General features: G+C 37.6%; 1 protein-coding gene across 6 annotated transcripts in view; it reads right to left on the bottom strand.

Moving 5' to 3' along the window:
• HECW1 (HECT, C2 and WW domain containing E3 ubiquitin protein ligase 1) overlaps positions 1–26,022 on the bottom strand; it is a 601,837-nt gene that overhangs the window by 195,740 nt on the left and 380,075 nt on the right. For all 6 annotated transcript variants that reach the window (XM_081079639.1, XM_081079636.1, XM_081079638.1 and 3 more), the window contains one exon: positions 9,964–10,039. In XM_081079639.1, coding sequence (XP_080935765.1) covers positions 9,964–10,039 — 76 coding nt within the window. The remainder of the gene's footprint in view (positions 1–9,963; positions 10,040–26,022) is intronic.

Below are 26,022 nucleotides of genomic sequence, written 5' to 3'. Positions count from 1 at the left end.
AATTAAAAAATGGGCAGAGGACTTGGGGAGACATTTCTCTAAGAAGGACATACAGAAGGCAAGAAGACATATGAAGAAATGCTCATCCTCACTAACCATCAGAGAAATGCAAATAAAAACCACAATGAGATACCACCTCACTCCAGTCAAAATGGCTATTATCAATAAATCAACAAACAACAAATGCTGGCGCGGATGCGGAGAAAAGGGAACGCTAGTGCACTGTTGGTGGGACTGCAGATTAGTGCAGCCACTATGGAAAACAGTATGGAGGTATCTCAGGAATCTGAAAATGGAACTACCCTATGATCCAGTAATTCCACTCCTAGGCATCTACCCGGAGAAATCCAAAACTCCAATTCAAAAATCTGTATGCACTCCTATGTTTATTGCAGCACTTTACACAATAGCCAAGATATGGAAACAACCAAAATGCCCATCGGTAGATGACTGGATTAAGAAGCTGTGGTACATTTATACAATGGAGTACTACGCAGCCATAAAGAAGAAAGAAATCTTATCATTTGCAGCAACATGGATGGATCTAGAGAACATTATGTTAAGTGAAATAAGTCAGAAAGAGAAAGACAAGTACCATATGATCTCACTTATATATGGAATCTAAAGCAAAGACTATGTGAATGAACTAATCAGAGTCAGTTTTGGGGACGCAGAGAAAAAACCGAGAGTGGTTAGATGGGTGTGTGGGAGGGGGTTGGGGATAAGGGGAAAGGTGAAGGGATTTGGAAGCAGCTGGTAACCACAAGATGGCCTCAGGGTTTTTCTTTTGAAAATTAATTTGGGGAAGGTATTCTATAATGTTGTAAAGATTTTGTTGGGTATCCGATGGACATGCGTCCTATTTGGGAGACCACCTCAGGGATACTGTGGATACCTGATCATGGCATTGTACATCAGAAGCTAAACATTAATGAATGCCAACTATAATTTTATATATATAATGTGATGGTTCAGTGTGAGGTCGGAGGGATAGTGGATGGGGGGAGGGGGGTTCACAGTATGAGGGATATAAATGATGAACGTCTAAGTATTACCTTGTTTTGTACACCTGAAACTAATAAATAAATTAATTAATAAAAAAAAATAATAAAAAAAAAAAGAAAAAAAAAAAGAAATTGAATCAGTCATCAAAAACCTTCCCAAAATCAAAAGTCCTGGACCAGATGGCTTCACCAGTGAATTCTACCAAACCTTCAAAGAGGATCTAATACCAATCCTGCTCAAACTCTTCCAAAAAATTGAAGAAGAGTCAGTACTCCCTAACTCATTTTATGAGGCCAACATTACCCTGATACCAAAACCTGGTAAGGACAACACAAAAAAAGAAAACCACAGACCTATATCTCTGATGAATACAGATGCTAAAATGCTAAACAAAATTCTAGCAAATCGAATACAACAACGCATTAAAAAGATTATTCATCACGACCAAGTGGGGTTCATCCCCGGGGTACAAGGATGGTTCAACATTCGCAAATCCATCAATGTGATACATCACATAAACAAAATAAAGGACAAAAATCATATGATTCTATCAATTGATGCAGAAAAAGCATTTGATAAGATACAACATCCATTTATGATTAAAACACTTAATAAAATAGGTATAGAAGGAAAATACCTGAACACAATAAAGGCCATCTATGACAAGCCCTCAGCTAATCTCATAATTAATGGTGAAAAGCTGAAGCCCTTTGCTCTACGTTCAGGAACACGACAAGGTTGTCCCCTATCACCTCTGCTTTTCAACATAGTGTTGGAAGTCCTCGCCAGAGCTATCAGGCAAGAGAAAGAAATAAAAGGCATCCAAATTGGGAATGAAGAAGTTAAATTGTCACTCTTTGCAGATGACATGATGCTATATATAGAAAACCCTAAAGACTCCACCAAAAAGCTATTAGAAACCATCAATGAATACAGTAAAGTTGCTGGCTACAAAATCAACGTACAAAAGTCCATTGCTTTCCTATATACCAACAATGAAATCTCAGAAAAAGAGATAGAAAAAACAATTCCTTTTGCAATTGCAGCAAAAAGAATAAAATACCTAGGAATAACCTTAACCAAGGATGTGAAGGATTTATATGCTGAAAACTATAAGACATTTTTGAAAGAAAGTGAAGAAGACACAAAGAAATGGAAAGACATTCAGTGCTCATGGATTGGAAGAATCAATATAGTTAAAATGGCCATATTACCCAAAGCCATATACAGATTTAATGCAATCCCTATTAAAATCCCAATGGCATTTTTTAAAGAAGTAGAACAAAAAATCATCAGATTTGTTTGGAACCACAAAAGACCCCGAATAGCCAAAGCAATATTAAAAAAAAAGAACAATACTGGAGGTATCACACTGCCTGATTTTTGCTTGTACTACAGGGCTACAATAATCAAAACAGCTTGGTATTGGCGGAAAAAAAGACACATAGACCAATGGAATAGAATTGAGAACCCAGAAATAAAACCACATAAATATGGACAGATAATTTTTGACAAAGAAGCTAAAAACATACAATGGAGGAAGGACAGCCTCTTCAATAAATGGTGCTGGCAGAATTGGATAGCTACGTGCAAAAGAATGAAACTGGACTGCTATCTGTCACCATGTACCAAAATTAATTCAAAATGGATCAAAGACTTAAGCATAAGACCTGACACAATAAACTGCATTGAAGAAAACATAGGTACTAAACTTATGGACCTTGGGTTCAAAGAGTATTTTATGAATTTGACTCCAAAGGCAATGGAAGTAAAAACTAAAATAAACGAATGGGATTATATGAAACTGAAAAGTTTCTGCACAGCAAAAGAAACTATTGACAAAATAATGAGGCAACCAACTGAATGGGAGAAGATTTTCGCAAACAGTTCCTCTGATAAGGGGCTAATATCCAAAATATACAAAAAACTCATGAAACTCAACAACAAAAAAACAAACAACCCAATTGAAAAATGGACAGAGGACCTTAAGAGACATTTCTCCAAAGAGGATATACAAATGGCAAATAGACATATGAAAAAATGCTCAACATCGCTAATCATCAGAGAAATGCAAATGAAAACCACAATGAGATATCACCTCACCCCAGTTAGAATGGCTTTCATCAACAAAACAAATAGTAACAAGTGTTGGAGAGGCTGTGGAGAAAAAGGAACTCTCATACACTGTTGGTGGGAATGCAGACTGGTGCAGCCGCTATGGAAGGCAGTGTGGAGATTCCTCAAGAAATTACGAATAGAATTACCATATGACCCAGCAATCGCTCTCCTGGGTATCTACCCCAAAAATATAAAAGCATTTCTCTATAGAGACACGTGTACGCCAATGTTCATTGCAGCTTTGTTTACGGTGGCCAAAACATGGAAACAACCAAAATGTCCTTCGATAGATGAATGGATAAAGAAGTTGTGGTACATATACACAATGGAATACTATTCGGCGTTAAGGAAAGATGATATAGGAGCATTTGTGACAACATGGATAGATCTTGAGAGTATAATGCTAAGTGAAATAAGTCAGAGAGAAAAAGCAGAGAACCCTATGATTTCACTGATATGTAGTATATAAACCAAAATGAACAAGACAAACAAATGAGAAACAAAAACTCATAGACACAGACAATAATTACAATAATTTAGTGGTTACCAGAGGGTAAGGGGGTGGGGGGTGGGTGATGAGGGTAAAGGGGATCAAATATATGGTGATGGAAGGAGAACTGACTCTGGGTGGTGAACACACAATGGGATTTATAGACGATGTAATACAGAATTGTACACCTGAAATCTATGTAAATTTACTAACAATTGTCACCCCAATAAATTTAATTAACAACAACAAAAAAAAGATCATACTGAGTGTCCTGCGAGGCGGCCTGTGGAGTCTCTGGTCCCGCTCCCCACATAAGAACGCAGGATGTGGCTAGGCCATAAAAGGAACACCCACGGTGCCATAGGTAGGGGAGTCACACCACTATAGTCTCACTAGAGGCTGGAGCCACAGGATGTGTGACCTGTTGTCCGGTTTTCTGCCTGCCTTCCGACAGACTCCCAACTCCCGACTCGGCTCACCAGCGCAGCCACGGCAGTTATATCAGGGGCTAATTGGCTAACTGGTCACAGCTGATGGTCAACTAGGAACAGCTGATGGCTATCTACCACCAGCGCCAGCACCCTTCCATGTAAGGCCAAGAGCCTGGAAACTGCTCTCTGGGACTCTGTCCCCACAACTTTGTCCTGAGACAGTTCTGCAGTGCAGAGAATTAAAATTGAAAAGTTTCTTTCTTTAAGATTTTTTAGTCTACTGGGTAGGATGTTACTTACCAATGTATTTCCTGCCTCTCAGATTCAAATCTGCCCTTCTTCACTGTGCTTTGTGATTCTCAAGCTGGACCCTAAAATATATCTCTCTTGTCAGCTGGCACACAATTTTAAGCTTTGCCAGTTTTCTATAGTTGTTGTCTAAATTTAACTCCTCCCATTTTCTAACAATACGCTGGGATTTGGCTTTCTTCCCCATCTTTGAAACTGTTCAAGGACCGCCACCTGGTAAATCAGAAGGTTGATTCTCATCTTCTTACTTGACTATTATCAGCAGTACTTGACACAGCTGAATGCTGCTTCCTCTTTGATAGTATTTGTTTGATTTTCAAACCGAAACCTTTGTTTGGTCTTCTTCTTGTTTCACTGCTTCAGTCTCCTTTTCTGATTTCTCCTTTTCTCCTGACCTCTGAATAATCCACACAAAACATCTTATTGGCTTGGATGAAAGAGTTAAAAGTGGAGGTTATGAGAAGCAATGAATTCTGTGTGTATTTTGAAGACAGAGCCAATAGGCTTTGCTAATGAATTGGATGCATGGTGTGGGTACAGAGCCGCAGAAAGCAGTTTCCAGGCACTCGGCCTCACGTGGAAAGGTGCTGGCTCGGGTAGTAAATGCCCATCAACTATGATCAGATGGCCAGCAGCTGTGGCTAGTTGGCCGTCAGCTGTAACCCGTAGGCCATTGGCCACTAATATAACTGCTGTGGCTATGCTAGCAGAAAGAATGGGGGCTAGCAAGAAGATGGTGGCTGGCAAGCGCGGACTGCTGTTAGGACAGCGGGTTGCAGATTATGTAGATCCTGCTTCCTGTGTCTCCAGCCCAGCTGCCAGAGAGAATATATTGATATGACTTTCCTATCTATGGCTCCGTGGGTGTTCCTTTTTGGCCTCACCATGTCCTGCGTTCTTATGTGGGGAGCGGGAGCACAGACCCCGCCTGACACCCCGCACGACAAATGGCGCAGCGAGCAGGGTCCCCTGCGTGACACATGGTAAGAGTGAGGTGACAGGAAGATTCCAAGATTTTTGACCTAAGAAACTAGAAACATGAAGTTTCTGGTAACTGAGAAGGAGATCACTTGAAGAAGAATGCATTTGGGGAAGATCAAGAATTAAGTTTTGGAGCACATAAAGTTTGGTATTCCTATTAAATAACCAAGTAGATATTAGATATCAAACAGGCAGATGGAATTTAGGATAGAGAGCCAAGCAGGTGATTTAAATTTTGGAATCTTCAGGATGTAGATGGTACTGAAAGCCATGCACCAAGATTTCATCATCAAGGAATGTTAAGCATAGATAGAAAAGAGAAGTCCAAGGACTGAATCATAGGGCATATAAGGGAATTTTTGAACCAAATTGGGGTGGGGTGGTTTTCTTTCCTCTGCTCAGTTTGTGAGCCCATGTCTGTATGGCAGAGTAAAAATGGGAACCAATTAATGGAGATTTCATCTTCTTCCCCAGTCCCATGGTATCTATCCTGCATCACTGTCATGCAGGGCGGCCTGCGGGGTCTCTGCTCCTGCTCCCCACATAAGAATGCAGGACATGGTGAGGCCAAAAAGGAACACTCACGGAACCATAGATAGCGGGTTCATACCACTATAGTCTCACTGGTGGCTGGGTTGGAGACACAGGAAGCAGAAGCCACACAATCTGCAACCTGCCGTCCGCTTCTCTGCCAACAACCAACCCCTTGCTAATTGCACTCTGTCGTGCTAACTGCAATCCTCTCTTGCCAGCCACCATCTTCTTGCTAGCCCCCATTTTTCTGCTAGCGTAGCCATAGCAGTTATATTAGTGGCCAGTGGTTCACTGGTTTCCGTCTGGTTACAGCTGACGGCCAATTAGCCACAGCTGATGGCCATCCAATCACAGTTGATGGCCATTTACTACCTGAGCCAGCACCTTTCCGAGTGAGGCGGAGAGCCTGGAAACTGCACTTCTGGCTCTGTCCCCACAATCACATTACTCTTACACTTCAGGATTTCACTGAGCTTTGGTTAGTAAAAATTCCTCTTCATTTCTGGCAGGTAGTTTTCTTAGTTTCTATTATTTCTGAAGGTTTGTAGAAATAATTGTTACTTCTCAAGCATTTCAATAGGAACATAAGAATACATGGAAACAACCAAAGTGTCCTTTGATAGATGAATGGATAAAGAAGATGTGGTATATATACACAATGGAATACTATTCGGTCATAAGAAAAGATGAACAGTGCCATTTGTGACAACATGGATGAGATTATTATGCTAAGCAAAATAAGTCAGACAGAAAAAGTCGAGAACCATATGATTTCACTGATATGTGGTATATAAAACTGAAAGCAACAAAGGAACAAGACAAACAAAGAAAAAGTGTAAGACACAGACAATAGTTTAGTGGTTACGAGAGGGTAAGAGGGGAGAGGTGTGGTAAATGAGGGTAAAAGGGATAAAATAAACAGTGATGGAAGGATAACTGACTCTGGATGGTGAGAACATAATGTGAAATATAGATGATGTATTACAGAATTGTACACTTGAAACCTATGTAATTTTACTAACCACTGTAACCCCAATAAATTTAATTTTAAAAAGAATAGCAAATCAGGAGTTGTTATCTTTTTGCTCCAATAATACAAAAGTATTGAGCTGCTTCTTCACTTTTTTTAAACCTAGACACACCCATGCTAATGTGTCTTGCAAATTAAGTTGTTTTTTTGGTTTTATTTTTTTTTTAGAACAGTTGTAGATTCACAGCACACTTCCTCCTTAAGGGAAAGTACAGAAATATTCTATATACCTTCTGCCCCACACATGCACAGCTTCCCCCATTATCAACATCCCCTACCACAGTGGTATATTTGTTATAATTGATAAACCTACATTGACACATCATAATCACAGATGAGTGATAAATATTTTACTTCTCTTCTCAAAGTCCATAGTTTACATTAGAGTTTACTCTTGATGTTATACATTCTATGGGTTTTCATAAATGCATAATGACATGTATTCATCATTAGAGTATCATACAGAGTATTTTCACAGCCCTAAAAATCCTCTGTGCTCTGCTTATTCATCTCTCTTTTCCCAGTCCCTAGCTATCACTGATCTTTATACTGTCTCCATAGTTTTACCTGTTCTAGAATGTGATATAGTTGAAATCATACAATATGTAGCCTTTCCAGATGTTTTTTTGTTTTTTTTTTCACTTAGCAATATGCATTCCATGGCCTGATAGCTCATTTATTTTTTAGCACTGAGACCATTATCTGGATGTGTCAGATTGTACTTATCCACTTACCTACTAAAGGAATCTTGATTGCTACCAAGTTTTAGCAGTTATGAATAAAGTTGCTATAAACATCTGTGTGTAGGTCTTTTATGGACTTCAGTTTTCAAACCCTTTGGGCAAGTTCCAAAGAATGTGATCACAAGGTAATATAATAAGACTTTCACCAAGACCACACTGTCTTGAACTATAGCTTTATAGTAAGTTTTGAAGTTGGATAGTGTCAGTCCTCCAACATTGATCTCCTCCTTCAATGCTGTGTTGGCTGTTCTGGGTCTTTTGCTTTTTTATATAAATTTTAGACGGTTCGTCAATATCCCCCCAAAAAATGACTTTCTGGGGTTTTGATGGAGATTGCATTGATTTTATACATTCAGTTGAGAAGAACTGACATCTTTACAATGCTGTGTCTCTCTATTCATGAATATGAACTATCTTTCCATTTATTTAGTGCATCTATCTCATTCATCAGAGTTTTGTAGTTTTCCTGATATAGATCTTATACATATTTTTTAGATGTATACCTAATCACTTCATTTTTGGGATGTTAATGTAAATGGTATTGTGTTCAAATCCCACTTGTTCATTATTGGTATATAGAAAAGTGATTGACTTTTTGTATATTAACCTTGTATCCTGCAACCTTACTATAAGTTCTTATCAATGGATTTTTAAACACACATTTGCTTTACAGGGGCTCAATGAAACATGAAAAGCCCCAGTTGACTGTCCATTTTCCAAGGACAGTGCACAAGTGTGATCTCAGATTTCTGACATTTATAGCCTACAACATTTGTTGGTTTGATAACAAACTAAGGCGATAGTTTCTCAAACTGTACCCGCCAGAGTCCAAGAACTTTATGCCATTGCATCTCCTCAAAGACCGCTTAGGATGAACTTGAATGTGGGGAGGCTCTGAACTGTGTATAGCATTTTAGCTCAATTTATCTCCATACTTTTAATATTGAAATTATTTTAGATTTACAGAAGAGTTGCAAAGATAGTACAATACTGTAAGGTTGAAACTCAGAGAATCAATAACATAGTAAGATTTAGCTATTTTGCAGTTTGATTCACCTTACAGCTTGCTATCTAGCCACTTGTAGTTAGACTTAGCTAGTTTGCAGTTTGATTCACCCTGATATTCAGCTGTTTTCTCTTTGTTTCTCCCCTCAATGAATAACTTAAGAACTCTATTTTGTTCCCTTTCCTAAGTCTACACGTACCTCATTAATCCATTTAATTAACAGAATCCTAAAAATAATTTCTTAATCCTCAAGTGCTCAGACACTGGAATCCAATTTGCAACCTCCTTGCAGTTTTTACTGGTGATGCATAAAGCCCCAGGCCATGGTGGCCCAGTACAGAGTACAGGAATAACATTATCTTAAAACTGACTCTGGGTGGTGAACACACAATGGGATTTACAGATGATGTTTTACAGAATTGTACACCTGAAATCTATGTAACTTTACTAACAATTGTCAGCCCAATAAACTTTTATTAAAAACAAAACAAAACAAAAGCAGAACAAACCCCAGGAAGTGAAGTCAGCCCTCAGACCTGCCTGACCACCTCCCCCTTTCCTTTGTTCTTCTTGTGTAATACAAAACCTCCTAACTAGTCTAGGAATGGGGAGATGCCCTTTGGACAGGGGTCCACCATCCTCCCAGAACGCCAGCATTCTGAATAAACCTGCTTTTCTTTCCACCAACCTGTGTCTCGATTTTTAACTTTTTTAAATGGCAGGCAGCCAGACCCTTAGCAGGGTACCAATACCCTTTACACAGTTTCCCCGTTGTTAACATACATTATTAAAACAAACAAACAAAAAAAAACAAACCAAAAACAACAAAAACTAAATTACTCTTAACTGTTAATTAAATACTATTAAATTATAGACTTTATATGGCTTACACTGGTTTTTCCATGAATGGATATTTTTGAGCAACTCAGGTTTTGTTTTTTACCAGTTGGGCTTAATTGAGATTTTATTTAGACAAATGGTCTGCTAGCAGCTTCTTTCCTCAGGCTTTTCTTACCTCTACTTCATAAAAACTCTCAATTACTGCTACTTGTAAAAGGAGGAAAAGAAGAATAGTAGCTTCTCTTCTCATCATCTAAAAGTGCTTTTGCATCTATTACTTATTGAATTCTCCAGTATCATCATGAGGGCATGAAGGGGAATGAAGCAGATATTTTTAATTTTTGTTTTACAGATCGAGAAATTGAGGCACAGAGAGGTTGAGTAACTTTTAGGTAAGAGTCAAATTGAAGTGGGCCTCCTGACTTTGGTTGACATTCTTATTCTTCCCACAAGGACTTCAGGTGAGTAAAACATACCTGAGAGAGAAAAGCTGATCAGCCGCCGACTTCCTTGCCCTTGGACAGTCTCATCAGAGGCAATGCTTTTAAAAATCTGTATGAAGGAAAATGGGAGACAAAATAAGCATTGAAATAGATACTCACACTCCAACATAAACATGCTTAATTACTCTTCAGTTACATTCTATGAAGACAACAGCATTGTGATTTCATTAGGCTATTATTGATTAAACATGCTTCTAGCAACCTAATGTCTTTTCCCAGTAATATAGTGGAATGCTAGTGGGGATGAGGCCTACTCTTCAGAGAAATGAAAATCAAACAGAATTGCTGTAATACTAGAGGCCCTTTAAATGACTTATGAAAACAATGCCTTTTTAAATTCAAATATGCAAAAAGTATTAAAGCAGACCCTAAGGAAGTAGAATGATTAGTCAACAGATGTTTACTGTTGTAATTATAATGTGTTTCCATTTAGCAAAGTTTAAGGTTAAACTTCTGTATCTCTATTTCTTCTGATCTGTTTATTATCTAGGGATTTCCAGGATATTCTAGTTATTTGGGAGGAACCTGAGCATGGCATTAAGAAGCTAGGTCTCGTTTATTTAATTTCTTTCCTGAGAAATTTCAGAACACAATTGTTACATAGGTTATCTATAGTCTAGTAGATATTTGCAAAACCAGGTGACTAAAATGCTTTATTTTCCATCATTGTTCAATATATGTCTGTTAATGGGTTAATCAAAATAGCTAGAGTTCTTGCTTTCATTCTATTTTAGGTAAGAATCATTTCTGAGTATTTATTCAAAGACAGAGTTAGTTTTGCATACATTGTGTATTTACAAAAAATAATCTTAAAAATCTGAGTATTAAGCAAATCTACACTGTCCATTTTTAGAAGATAATCTGTACTGAAGGAAAAAAATGAAAAACTTGATGATCTATAATTCAGTCTCTTTGTTCGTAGATTATGTGGGCTTTTCTTTCTCCTGCCTCTCAGTATTCCTGATGCTGTAAGAGTTGTGATTGGATGGTTACCATCAACTTGCTATATACTATAAGACGGGAGTAATGACTCTTCACTAGACTAACGGCTTCAGGCCAAGGAGAGTACAAAAGGATTATTAGAATACCTCCTTATTGAAGCAGGTGCCCCTATGACCTTGGCTACAGATTGTTTGCAAATCTCAGTATATCTGCTCTTAGGCCTAAGTGAGAGGTGCATCTCAGGGTTGCTCGGCTGCTGAGCAGAGGCAACCAATGTGGGTGACACATGGAATGGAGTGAGAGATTGTGCAACTCTTTGTCTCTAAGAGTCTCATTTGATAATAAAGAATCAGAGGGAGGGTAGAGGAGAAAAATGGCGGCGTGAGGTGAGCCTCTGTAACGCTCCCCTGGAATTTACAACGAATCGGACAACAATAACTCCACAAAGGACTCCTTGCACAGCAGACAGGCAAGACGAAGAGGCCCACTACTGAATTCACCTCCAGGTGGGTGAATCGCACGAGCGGGGGAGGAGGGAGAGAAGTGCGGAGACGGAGCCGCGCGGGCACAGGACACAGACCTAGCTCAGTGCTCGGAGCCCGCTGCTCCCGGAACTACCGCTGCTGGAGAGGGAAGGACTCGGACTGCTAGGGCTCCGCTTACGGCCCACAGGGCTGAGGGGGCAGCATACAAAACCGCTGAACCCAACGCTCGCTCACGGCAGACCTCGGAGCAAAGACTGAGGGAAGAGGGCTGAAATCGGTGGTTTAAGCTCTCACTGCCAAGTGGAGAACGGAAGCCTTAGGCACGGAGACTAGCCACCCCCTCCATACCCTCCCAGAGCTCGCCCCGCCCCCACCTGCCCGGTGCTAGAAGCGATAAAGTAGCAGTGTCGGATCAAAGGACAGAATATTTGCTGCTCTGAGAACTGTGGACCGCAGACACAGATTCGTAGCTCAACTAGTTCCGGCAAAGGGGAGGGAGCTGTGGAAGCAGGACTGGCTGTGGTGGTGGTCGCCGCCATTGCTCTGGGCCACCTCTCACAACTCACCCCGCCCCTGGCCCCACCTATCTGGGCGGATCCCTGCAGGAGTAAACAGAACTGCTGAAACAAACGGGCTCTGAATCTGGTGCAGAAAGAGCTTTGAAACTCCAAAAGCTCTTCGCATACCTATCAACCTGTTGCAGAAGACACTCCTGTAGATGTCTAGGAAGAGAAATAGTAAATCAGTGATTGCCATGAATAACCAAGGCAACAAGATAGCTCAGAAAGAAAGTGAAAAGTCTCCAGAAAAGGAACTTAGAGATATGGACTTTATGATTTAAATGACAGAGAATTCAAGATCGCAATTCTGAAAAAACTGAACGAGATGCAAGAAAACACAGAAAGGCAGTTTAATTAACTCAGAAACACAATCAAAGAACACCATGAGCATTTTACAAAAGAGATTGAAATCTTGAAAAAGAACCAAATAGAATTTCTGGAGATTAAGAACTCAATAGAAGAAATTAACAATAAAATATCCAGCTTAGGTAGTAGAGTTGACCAGATGGAGGAAAGAATCAGTGACATCGAAGATAGGAACCTGGAATTTACACAGAGGGAAGAAGAAAGAGACTTGAGACTTAAAAGAAATGAAAGAACTCTACAAGAACTTTCTGACTCCATCAGAAAGAGCAATATACGAATAATGGGCATACCAGAAGGAGAAGAAAGAGGGAAGGGAATGGAGAATATATTCAAACAAATCGTCGATGAGAACATCCCAAACTTGTGGACAGAACTGGATCCTCGAATCCAAGAAGCAAATAGAACACCTAATTACCTCAATCCCAACAGGCCTTCACCAAGGCACATTTTATTGAAGCTGTCTAAAATCAATGACAAAGAAAGAATCCTCAAGGCAGCCAGGGAAAAGAAGACAGTAACTTACAAAGGAAAGCCCATTAGATTATCATCAGATTTTTCAGCAGAAACTCTACAAGCTAGGAGGGAATGGAACCAAGTATTCAAACTATTGAAAGAGAGAAATCATGAACCAAGAATAATATATCCAGCAAAGATCTCCTTTAGATATGAAGGAGGAATAAAGACCTTTCCAGACATCCAGAAGCTGAGGGAATTTTCTAATACACGACCTGCACTACAAGAAATACTAAAGGAGGCTATTAGACCACCATCAACAGGGACAACTTGTGGCAACCAAAACATAAAAAGGGGGAGAGTAAAGGCCTGAACTGGAATATGGGAATAGAGAAAGTAAGCGTACTGAAGAAACTGGAATACTCTAAATATCAAACTTTCTTTTACATAAACTCAAGGGTAACCACTCAAAAAACATCCAAATCTGAAATATATACTGTAATAAAAGAAGAAACAGAGGGAAACATCATAGAATACCACCACACAGAAATAACAGACAACAACAAAAAGGCAAAGAAACAATGGAGACACAGCCTTACCAGAAAACTAAAGACAGAATAACAGGAAATCCTCACATATCAATAATCACCCTAAATGTAAATGGACTGAACTCACCAATAAAGAGACACAGAGTAGCAGATTGGAACAAAAAACTAAACCCAACCATATGCTGCCTACAAGAGACACATCTCAGCTACAAGGACAAGCATAGACTCAAAGTGAAAGGGTGGAAATTGACACTCCAAGCAAATGGTACCCAGAGAAAATCAGGCGTAGCCATAACGATTTCCGATGAAACAGACTTCAGGGTGAAAAAGATAACAAGAGACAAAGATGGACATTTCATAATGGTAAAGGGGACTATACAACAAGAAGACATAACAGTCATCAATATTTATGCCCCCAATCAGGGAGCACCGAAATATACCAAGCAACTACTAACAGAACTAAAGGGAGAAATTGACCAAAACACAATTATACTAGGGGACTTAAATACATCATTGACAGCTATGCATAGATCATCCAAACAGAAGATAAATAACGAAATTGCAGCCCTAAATGACACATTAGATGAATTGGACATAATTGACATATATAGAGCACTTCATCCTAAAACATCAGACTATACATTCTTTTCAAGTGTACATGGAACATTCTCAAGGATAGACCATATATTGGGACACAAAATCAGCCTCAGCAAATTTAAGAAGATTGAAATCATACCAAGCATATTCTCTGATCACAAAGCTTTGAAATTGGATATCAACTGCAAAGAGAAAGCAGGAAAAAACACAAATACATGGAGATTAAACCACATACTTTTAAAGAACGACTGGGTCAAAGAAGAAATTAGAGGAGAGTTCAAAAGATACATGGAAACAAATGACAATGAAAATACATCCTACCAAAATTTTTGGGATGCCGTGAAAGCAGTTTTAAGAGGGAAATTTATATCATTACAGGCCTATCTCAAGAAACAAGAAAAATCCCAAATAAATAATCTCATGTTACACCTTAAAAAAATAGAAAAAGAAGAACAAGCGAAACCCAAGGTCAGCAGAAGAAAGGAAATAACAAAAATCAGAGCAGAACTAAATGAAATAGAGAACAAAAAGACAATAGAAAAAATTAATGTGACAAAAAGCTGGTTCTTTGAAAAGATTAACAAAATCGACAAACCCTTGGCTAGACTCACTAAGATAAAAAGAGAGAAGACACTAATTAACAAAATCAGAAATGAAAAAGGGGAAGTTATCACGGACACCACAGAAATACAAAGGATTATCCAAGAATACTATGAAGGACTATATGCCACCAAATTTAATAACTTAGAAGAAATGGACAAGTTCTTAGAAACACATAGCCTTCCAAGGCTGAATCATGAAGAACTGGAAAATCTTAACAGGCCGATCACCAGTAAAGAAATTGAATCAGTCATCAAAAACCTTCCCAAAATCAAAAGTCCTGGACCAGATGGCTTCACCAGTGAATTCTACCAAACCTTCAAAGAGGATCTAATACCAATCCTGCTCAAACTCTTCCAAAAAATTGAAGAAGAGTCAGTACTCCCTAACTCATTTTATGAGGCCAACATTACCCTGATACCAAAACCTGGTAAGGACAACACAAAAAAAGAAAACTACAGACCTATATCTCTGATGAATACAGATGCTAAAATGCTAAACAAAATTCTAGCAAATCAAATACAACAACGCATTAAAAAGATTATTCATCACGACCAAGTGGGGTTCATCCCCGGGGCACAAGGATGGTTCAACATTCGCAAATCCATCAATGTGATACATCACATAAACAAAATAAAGGACAAAAATCATATGATTCTATCAATTGATGCAGAAAAAGCATTTGATAAGATACAACATCCATGTATGATTAAAACACTTACTAAAATTGGTATAGAAGGAAACTACCTCAACATAATAAAGGCCATATACGACAAGCCCTCAGCTAATCTCATAATTAATGGTGAAAAGCTGAAGCCCTTTGCTCTACGTTCAGGAACACGACAAGGTTGTCCCCTATCACCTCTGCTTTTCAACATAGTGTTGGAAGTCCTCGCCAGAGCTATCAGGCAAGAGAAAGAAATAAAAGGCATCCAAATTGGGAATGAAGAAGTTAAATTGTCACTCTTTGCAGATGACATGATGCTATACATAGAAAACCCTAAAGACTCCACCAAAAAGCTATTAGAAACAATCAATGAATACAGTAAAGTTGCTGGCTACAAAATCAACGTACAAAAGTCCATTGCTTTCCTATATACCAACAATGAAATCTCAGAAAAAGAGATAGAAAAAACAATTCCTTTTGCAATTGCAGCAAAAAGAATAAAATACCTAGGAATAACCTTAACCAAGGATGTGAAGGATTTATATGCTGAAAATTATAAGACATTTTTGAAAGAAATTGAAGAAGACACAAAGAAATGGAAAGACATTCCGTGCTCATGGATTGGAAGAATCAACATAGTTAAAATGGCCATATTACCCAAAGCCATATACAGATTTAATGCAATCCCCATTAAAATCCCAATGGCATTTTTTAAAGAAATAGAACAAAAAATCATCAGATTTGTTTGGAACCACAAAAGAACCCGAATAGCCAAAGCAATATTAAAAAAAAAGAACAATACTGGAGGTATCACACTCCCTGATTTTTCCTTGTACTACAGGGCTACAATAATCAAAACAGCTTGGTATTGGCGGAAAAACAGACATATAGACCAATGGAATAGAATTGAGAACCCAGAAATAAAACCACATAAATATGGACAGATAATTTTTGACAAAGCAGCTAAAAACATACAATGGAGGAAAGACAGCCTCTTCAATAAATGGTGCTGGGAAAATTGGATAGCCATGTGCAAAAGAATGAAACTGGACTGCTATCTGTCACCATGTACCAAAATTAATTCAAAATGGATCAAAGACTTGAGCATAAGACCTGACACAATAAACTGCATTGAAGAAAACATAGGTACTAAACTCATGGACCTTGGGTTCAAAGAGCATTTTATGAATTTGACTCCAAAGGCAATGGAAAAGTAAAAGCTAAAATAAACGAATGGAACTATATGAAACTTAAAAGCTTCTGCACAGCAGAAGAAACCGTCGACAAAATAAAGAGGCAACCAACTGAATGGGAGAAGGTTTTTGCAAACAGTGCCTCAGGTAAGGGCCTAATATCCAAAATATGCAAGGAACTGATAGAACTCAACAATAAAAGAACAAACAACCCAATTGAAAACTGGGCAGAGGACCTGAAGATACATTTCTCCAAAGAGGACATACAAATGGCAAATAGACATATGAAAAAATGCTCAACATCACTAATCATCAGAGAAATGCAAATGAAAACCACAATGAGATATCACCTCACCCCAGTCAGAATGGCTATCATCAATAAGACAAATAGTAACAAGTGTTGGAGAGGCTGTGGAGAAAAAGGAACCCTCATACACTTTTAGTGGGAATGCAGACTGGTGCAGTCGTTATGGAAGGCAGTGTGGAGGTTTCTTAAAAAATTACGAATAGAATTACCACATGACCCAGCCATTTGTCTCCTGGGTATCCACCCAAAAAATCTGAAAACATTTCCACATAAAGACATATGTGCTTCAATGTTCATTGCAGCTTTGTTTACGGAGGCCAAGACATGGAAACAACCAACTGTCCTTCGATAGATGAATGGATAAAGAAGTTGTGGTATATATACACAATGGAATACTATTCAGAGGTAAGAAAAGATGATACAGGAACATTTGTGACAACAAGGATGGATCTTGAGAGTATGATGCTAAGCGAAATAAGTCAGACAGAAAAAGCGGAGAGCTATATGAGTTCACTGATATGTGGTATATAAACCAACAACAACAGAAGAACAAGAAAAACAAATGAGAAACAAACTCATAGACACAGACTATTGTTTAGTGGTTACCAGAGGGTAAGGGGGGTGGGGGGAGGGAGATGAGGGTAAGGGGGTTCAAATATGGTGATGGAAGGAGAACTGACTTTGGGTGGTGAACACACAATGGGATTATAGATGATGTAATACTGAATTGTCCACCTGAAATCTATGTAATTTTGCTAACAATTGTCACCCCAATAAATTAAGAAAAAAAGAAAAACAAAAAAGTAAATGATGTAAAGACCCAGCCTAAATTGTTTCACCATGGAAAAACCTGAGATGGTGTGGCCACATTATTGAATTACTCATGTTCTCAGGTCTGCACATTCCATTTGCTCTGATGCTTGTATGATGCCTAGTTGTTATTTGAACCATTGGGCTCTGGGTCCTAATGCCCTACTCTCAGATGGTCCCTGGTAGTTTGACTGTTTTACATACAAATGTTTCCAAAACAAAACCTACTTAGCAAATGGTTTGATAGAGTTGAAGCCAGATATGTTAGTTGTGTGCAGAAGATTTGGTAGGGTATTGAGAAGGGTCTTGGAGTTGAAGTAAAGGCTTTGGGGTTAATTCATATCTATATCTATCTATTATCTATCTATCTATCTATCATCTATCTATCTATCTATCTATCTATCTATCTATCTATCTATCTATCCATCCATCCATCTGTATATCTATACATCTTCCATATCGTATGATATAAATATCATATATATGTTATATACTTATATGTGATATAAGTATCACATATATATCTTACCCCCATTCTTATTTTCTCTTGACATCTACATTTTGAAAAGTTACTATGTATGAATCCACAACACTGTTGCATTCCCCCAAAATGAAATTCAACAGAAAATAGAACAATGATCAGGACTTTTTACTTTTGCAGAGGAATTTCTATTTCAGTAGTATGAAGACGCATGGCTCAGTTTATTAGGCCCCCTCTGCCTTAGCTCTCTACCATGTTATCCGAATTCTACCTTTCCTCTCACAGTATTACCGCGTGAAGATGAGGCATTTTGCCCAAAACATACATGCCTCCATCACATAGTACTATTTGCATGTTGACCTATATCCTCCATCTACCACTCCAATGACATCATAGCTTGTCAGACAGGCTCACTGTCATCCCTAGAGGCAGGCATTGTGCCAGGGGCAATCAATTTTATTCAAAATTTTGGGTAAAACTATTTTAAAAACAAATATGAAGAAATTTAAAGTTGAATGCAAAATATGCATGCATTTTGAAGGTAAAGCAAGAGTTTCAAAGAATTCTCTTGCACGTGAAAGGCCACTCCTGAGTTGCTTCTCTGAATGTCCCATATCTGGGTTTACTTTCTTGGGAAAAAAACTAGAGAATCTCCCTAAAGCACACAGGGCATTTCCAAGAGGGATATGACCATGTTAGGCTCAATTCTGATATGATAACTCCATTTACATACCCATGATTATTCTCAAATAATTGTAGAATAACTTATTTTTTCCACTAAAACTGTAGACAAGTTTTCTGTTTAGTTACAAAACAATGAAATTGGCAATGATGCCAGAGATTAAAATTCATGACTTCACTGAGCCTTTATCTATTCACCTGACCCAGATAACACTGATTTTTCTATAAATAAAAAGTGTACAGTTCCACGATTGATAACATGATTGTAAATATCAGGCACAAAGTCACATTGCATTATAAATAATAAAATATCCATGATGTGGCATATCAGCAGCCAACAGCAGGGAATTACAGATTTTGTCTTATGTCAGAGATCAGTGGTTCCTGTGAAGTTCAGTATCTTTTGCATCTAAGATAAAGTCTATTAAGTTATCTGACACATCTCCAGGAAACTTAAAAAGCAAAAATCAAATGAATCCAAGGCCCACCCATTTCTATCTCCAAGTCGCTGAAATGTTCAAACAAACAAATAGTAAACAAGGAAACATATCTACAAATGTTTACAGAGCACTTTTGAGTACATTGCTCTGTTGAATTCTCATAATACAACTGTTAGGAAGGTAATCAGCTCAATCCAATTCTCCAACAGAAAGGTCTGTAAACTCAAAGTGCAAAGTCATCTTTAGGGGCTGAAAAATGAAACATAAAACTCCAACAGTCAACAGCATCCCAAACAATTTCCCCAATCTCAGGGACATCTGTGATGGCAGACTTAGAAGATCCTTCAAAGGGGCAAGAAGACAACAGGGACGAGTTAACTGTGTGCCAAGCACAGAGCGAGGTCTTCTAGACACACTATTTTAACAGTTTGTAAATTATGCATCATTCACTCCCCTCCAAGTTTACAAATGTGAAAGTTAAACTCAGAATAATTCGTTGGCTTCCCAAAACTCATGGGGGATGAATCAATCTCTGGTCTAGCTGACTTAAATAAAAAGATTGCAGAACCCCTATAGAATCTGTTATACCCCTGGGATATTTCTTTAGACTCAGCCAGGCTGTTTGCTTTCTTTTGCTCAGATTTAGTTCATATTCTGGTTGCTTCTCTCTCCTTTCAGATGCTACTGTCACTAATCCAGCTTCCACAGTCCTCACTGCTCCTACTTTCTTCTTTTTTTTTCCTTTTCAGTTAAATTTATTCAGGTGAAAATGGTTAATAAGTTACATAGGTTTCAAGTATACAATTCTGTGTTGCATCATCTATATATAACACTGTGTGCTCACCACCCGGAGTCAGTTCTCCTTCCATCACCATATATTAGACCCCGTTTGCCTTCTTCTACTACTTCCCTCACCCCTTACACTCTAGTAACCACTGAACTATTGTTTGTGTCTATGAGTTTTTGTTTCTTTTCTTTTTTAAAGTTAAATTTATTGGGGTGAAATTGGTTAGTAAAATTTTATAGGTTTCAAGCATACAATTCTATGATGCATCGTATACATATTGCATTGTGTGTTCCCCACCCAGAGTCAGTTCTCCTTCCATTACCATAGTATATTTGATCTCATTTACCCTCCTCTACCACCCCCTTCCCCTTACGGTTGGATAAACACTGAACAGTTGTCTGTGTTTATGAGTTTTAGTTTGTCTTGTTCATTTATTGCTTTCAGTTTTATATCCCAAACATGAGTGAAGTCATAAGGTTCTTGATTTTTTTCTACCTGACTTATTTCACTGAGTATGATAATCTCATAATCTCAAGATCCATCTATGTTGTCACAAATGGCAGTATTTCATCTTTTCTTATGGCAGAGCAGTATTATTCCATTGTATATATGTACCACATCTTTATCCAATCATCTATTGAAGGACACTTTGGTTGTTTCCATTTCTTGGCCACCATGAGTAATGCTGCAATGAACACAGGGGTATATACGAGGTCTGACAATCAAGTTTGCAAACTTAATTGTCAGACCTTTTATATATTTACGGATTAACATTTTTAGATTTGTTTGGGGGTAGATACCCATAAGAGAGATTGCTGGGTCATATGGTAATTCTATTCTTAATTTTTTGGGGAACCTCCATACTGTTTCCCACAGTGGCTGTACGAATGTACATTCCCACCAACAGTGTATGAGGGTTCCTTTTCCTCCACAGCCTCTCTAACACTTGTTATTACTTGTCTTGTTGATAATAGGAATTCTAACAGTTGTGAGGTGGTATCTCAATGTGGTTCTGATTTCTGTTTCCTTAATAGTGAAGTTGAGCATTTTTTCATATATTTGTTGGCCATTTGTATCTAAGTAGAAAGGAACACAAAATGTATTTATAAGAATATAAGGTCTAGAGGAGAACAATTTGCTAAAATTTGAGAGTTCTTATAAGATGACGTAAATGAAAACACAATGACATAAGCTAGAACACAATGCATAAATTACCTTAATGGCATAATTGAGACGATGTCCCTTATAAAGACAGGTAGTAGTACAGCTTAGGCATTACTCTGATTTCTGTTTGGTCTTTTTGTTTATTTTTTTATATTTTAGACCAGATTTACTGTTAAATTGGGCTGTCATTTTTCCAAACAAATGAAACTGCACTGATTACATGGTGAAAAGGCACTACATTTTAAGTGGTCCCTTACATTTTAATTTTCCTGTTGTTTTGCTCTCCTGCTCATTTCATAAATATTTTATGCTCATACTGTCACGATGTCTGCTCCACTTTCCACCCTTGACCTCCATGGTATTGCAGAGGAAGCAGGACTCATGTTTTATCCTACATGACCTCTCTTTTTTCCTCGTTTTATTTCTAGTTTTCTAAAAAATTTATTGGGGTAACAATTGTTAGAGAAATTACACAGATTTCAGGTGTACAATTCTGTATTACATCATCTATAAATCCAATTGTGTGTTCACCACCCAGATTCAGTTGTCCTTCAATCACCATATATTTGATACCCCTTACCCTCATCTTCCACCCCCCACTCCCTTATCATCTGGTAACCACTAAACTATTGTCTGTGTCTATGAGTTTTTGTTTCTCATTTGTTTGTCTTGTTCTTTTCTTGTTTTTGGTTTATATACCACATATAAGTGAAATCATATGGTTCTTTGCTTTTTCTGTCTGACTTATTTCGCTTAGCATTACACTCTCAAGATCCATCCATGCTGTCACGAATGTTCCTATATCATCTTTTCTTAACGCCAAATAGTATTCCATTGTGCATATATACCACAACTTCTTTATCCATTCATCTATCGAAGGACAGTTTGGTTGTTTCCATGTCTTGGCCACCGTAAACAAAGCTGCAATGAACATTGGAGCACACGTGTCTTTATGTATAAATGTTTTCAGATTTATTTGGTAGATACCGAGGAGAGGGCTGGCTGGGTAATATGGTAATTCTATTCGTAATTTTTTCAGAAACCTCCACACTGCCTTCCATAACAGCTGCACCAGTCTGCATTCCCACTAAAAGTGTATGAGGGTTCCTTTTTCTCCACAGCCTCTCCAACACTTGTTACTATTTGTCTTATTGATGATAGCCATTCTGACTGGGGTGAGGTGATATCTCATTGTGGTTTTAATTTGCATTTCTCTGATGATTAGTGATGTTGAGCCTTTTTTCATATGACTCTTTGCAGTTTGTATGTCCTCTTTGGAGAAATGTATCTTCAGGCCTCTGCCCAGTTTTCAATTGGGTTGTTTGTTTCTTTGTTGTTGAGTTTCATGAGTTCCTTGTATATATTGGATATTAGGCCCTTACCTGAGGCACTGTTTGCAAAAACCTTCTCCCATTCAGTTGGTTGCCTATTTATTTTGTCGACGGTTTCTTCTGCTGTGCAGAAGCTTTTAAGTTTCATATAGTCCCATTCGTTTATTTTAGCTTTTACTTTTCCATTGCCTTTGGAGTCAAATTCATAAAATGCTCTTTGAACCCAAGGTCCATAAGTTTAGTACCTATGTTTTCTTCAATGCAGTTTATTGTGTCAGGTCTTATGCTCAAGTCTTTGATCCATTTTGAATTAATTTTGGTACATGGTGACAGATAGCAGTCCAGTTTCATTTTTTGGCTCATGGCTATCCAATTTTCCCAACACCATTTATTGAAGAGGCTGTCTTTCCTCCATTGTATGTTTTTAGTTTTTTTGTCAAAAATTATCTGTCCATATTTATGGGGTTTTATTTCTGCATTCTCCATTCTATTCCATTGGTCTATGTGTCTGTTTTTCTGCCAATACCATGCTGTTTTGATTATTGTAGCCCTGTAGTACAAGCTAAAGTCAGGCAGTGCGATACCTCCAATATTGTTCTTTTTTCTTAAGATTGCTTTGGCTATTCAGGGGCTTTTGTGGTTCCAAACAAATCTGATGATTTTTTGTTCTATTTCTTTAAAAAATGTCATTGAGATTTTGATGGGGATTGCATTAAATCTGTATATTGCTTTGGGTAATATGGCTATTTAAGTATGTTGATTCTTCCAATCATGAGCAGGGTATGTCTTTCCATTTCTTTGTGTCATCTTCAATTTCTTTCAAAAATGTCTTATAATTTTCAGCATATAAATTCTTCACATCCTTGATTAAGTTTATTCCTAGGTAATTTAATTTTTTTCCCCTGCAATTGCAAAGGGAATCGATTTTTGGAATTCCTTTTTCTGAGTTTTCATTGTTAGTATATAGGTATGCAATGGAATTTTGTACGTTGATTTTGTAGGCAGCAAGTTTACTGTATTCGTTGATTGTTTCTAACAGCTTTTTGGTGGAGTCTTTAGGGTTTTCTATATATAGCATTATGTCATCTGCAAAGAGTGACAATTTAACTTCTTCATTCCCAATTTGGATGCCTTTTATTTCTTTCTCTTGCCTGATTGCTCTAACAAAGACTTCCAACACTATGTTGAAAAGCAGAGGTGATAGGGGACAGCCCTGTCGTGTTTCTGTACATAGAGCAAAGGGCTTCAGTTTTTCACCATTAATTATGAGATTATCTGAGGGCTTGTCATCTATGGCTTTATTATGTTAAGGTATTTTCTTTCTATACCTATTTTGTTAAGTGTTTTAATCATAAAAGGATGTTGTATCTTGTCAAATGCTTTTTCTGCATCAATTGATATAATCATATGATTTTTGTCCTTTATTTTGTTTATGTGATGTATCACATTGATGGATTTGTGGATGTTGAACTATCCTTGTGCCCCTGGGATGAACCCCACTTGGTCGTGATGAATAATCTTTTTAATGCAGTGTTGTATTCGATTTGCTAGAATTTTCTTTAAAATTTTTGCATCTGTATTCATCAGAGACATTGGTCTGTAGTTTTCTTTTTTGTGTTGTCCTTACCAGGTTTTGGTATCAGGGTAATGTTGGCCTCATAAAATGAGTTAGGGAGTACTGTCTCTTCTTCAAATTTTTGGAAGAGGTTGAGCAGGATTGGTATTAGATCCTCTTTGAAGGTTTGATAGAATTCACTAGTGAAGCCATCTGGTCCCGGACTTTTGCTTTTGGGAAGGTTTTGAATGACTGATTCAATTTCTTTACTGGTGGTCGGTCTTTTTAGATTTTCCAGTTCTTCATGGTTCAGCCTTGGAAGGCTATATGCTTCTAAGAACTTGTCTATTTCTTCTAGGTTATTGAATTTGGTGGCATATAGTCCTTCATAGTATTCTTGGATGGTCCTTTGTATTTCTGTGGTGTCCTTAATAACTTCCTTTTTTTCATTTCTGATATTGTTAATTAGTGTCTTCTTTCTTTTTATCTTAGTGAGTCTAGACAAGGGTTTGTCAATTTTGTTAATCTTTTCAAAGAATCAGCTCTTTGTCACATTATTTTTTTCTATTGTCGTTTTGTTCTCATTTAGTTCATTTCATTTATGTCTGCTCTGATTTTTGTTATTTTGTTTCTTCTGCTGACCTTGGGTTTCACTTGTTCTTCTTTTCTAGTTCTTTAAGGTGTTACATGAGGTTATTTATTCAGGATTTTTCTTGTTTCTTGAGATAGGCCTGTAATGATATAAATTTCCCTCTTAAAACTGCTTTTGCTGCATCCCAAAACTTTTGGTAGGATGTATTTTCATTGTCATTTCTTTCTATGTATCTTTTGATCTCTCTTCTAATTTCTTCTTTGACCCAGTCGTTCTTTAAAAGTATGTTGTTTAATCTCCATGTGTTTGTGCTTTTTCGCTTTCTTTTTGCAGTTGTTATCCAATTTCAAAGCTTTGTGATCAGAGAATATGCTTGGTATGATTTCAATCTTCTTAAATTTGCTGAGGCTGATTTTATGTTCCAATATATGGTCTATCCTTGAGAATGTCCATGTACAGTAGAAAAAAATGTAAAGTCTGTTGTTTTAGGATGAAGTCCTCTATAAATGTCAATGATGTCCATTTCATCTAATGTGTCATTTAGGGCTGCTATTTCGTTATTTATTTTCTGTTTGGATGATCTATCCATAGCTGTCAATGATGTATTTAAATCCCCTAGTATAATTGTGTTTTGGTCAATTTCTCCCTTTAGTTCTGTTAGTAGTTGCTTGGTATATTTTGTTGGTCCCTGATTGGGGGCATAAATATTGATAATTGTTATGTCTTCTTGTTGTATAGTCCCTTTTACCATTATGAAATGTCCGTCTTTATCTCTTGTTACCTTTTTCACCCTGAAGTCTGTTTCATCAGATATCAGTATGGTTACACCTGATTTTCTCTGGATGCCATTTCCTTGGAGTGTCAATTTCTACCCTTTCACTTTGAGTCTATGATTGTCCTTGTAGCTGAGATGTGTCTCTTGGAGACAGCATATGTTTGGGTTTAGTTTTTTGATCCAATCTGCTACTCTGTGCCTTTTTATTGGTGAGTTCAGTCCATTTACATTTAGGGTAATTATTGATATGTGAGGATTTCCTGTCATTCTATCTTTAGTGTTCTGGTAAGGCTGTGTCTCCATTGTTTCTTTGCCTTTTTGTTGTCTATTATTTCTGTGTGGTGGTATTCTGCAATGTTTCCTTTGTTTCTTCTTTTATTATAGTATATATTTCAATTCTGGGTTTGTGTATGTGTGTGTGTGTGTATGTGTGGTTACCCTTAAGTTTATGTGAAAGAAAGTATGATATTTAGAGTATTTCATTTTCTTCAGCATGCCAGATTTCTCTATTCTCATATTCCGGTTCAGGCCTTTACTCTCCCTTTTTTTATGTTTTGGTTACCACAAATTGTCTCTGTTGATGGTGGTTGAATGGCCTGCTTTAGTATTTCTTGTAGTGCAGGTTGTGTATTAGAAAATTCCCTCAGCTTGTGTATGTCTGGAAAGGTCTTTATTTCTCCTTCATATCTAAAGGATAT

This window comes from Rhinolophus hipposideros (assembly GCF_964194185.1).
Source record: "Rhinolophus hipposideros genome assembly, chromosome: 18".
In the NCBI taxonomy this organism is placed as follows: domain Eukaryota; kingdom Metazoa; phylum Chordata; class Mammalia; order Chiroptera; family Rhinolophidae; genus Rhinolophus; species Rhinolophus hipposideros.
Note: the sequence above shows the minus strand (reverse complement) of the source record. Positions and strands in the feature narration are given on the sequence as shown.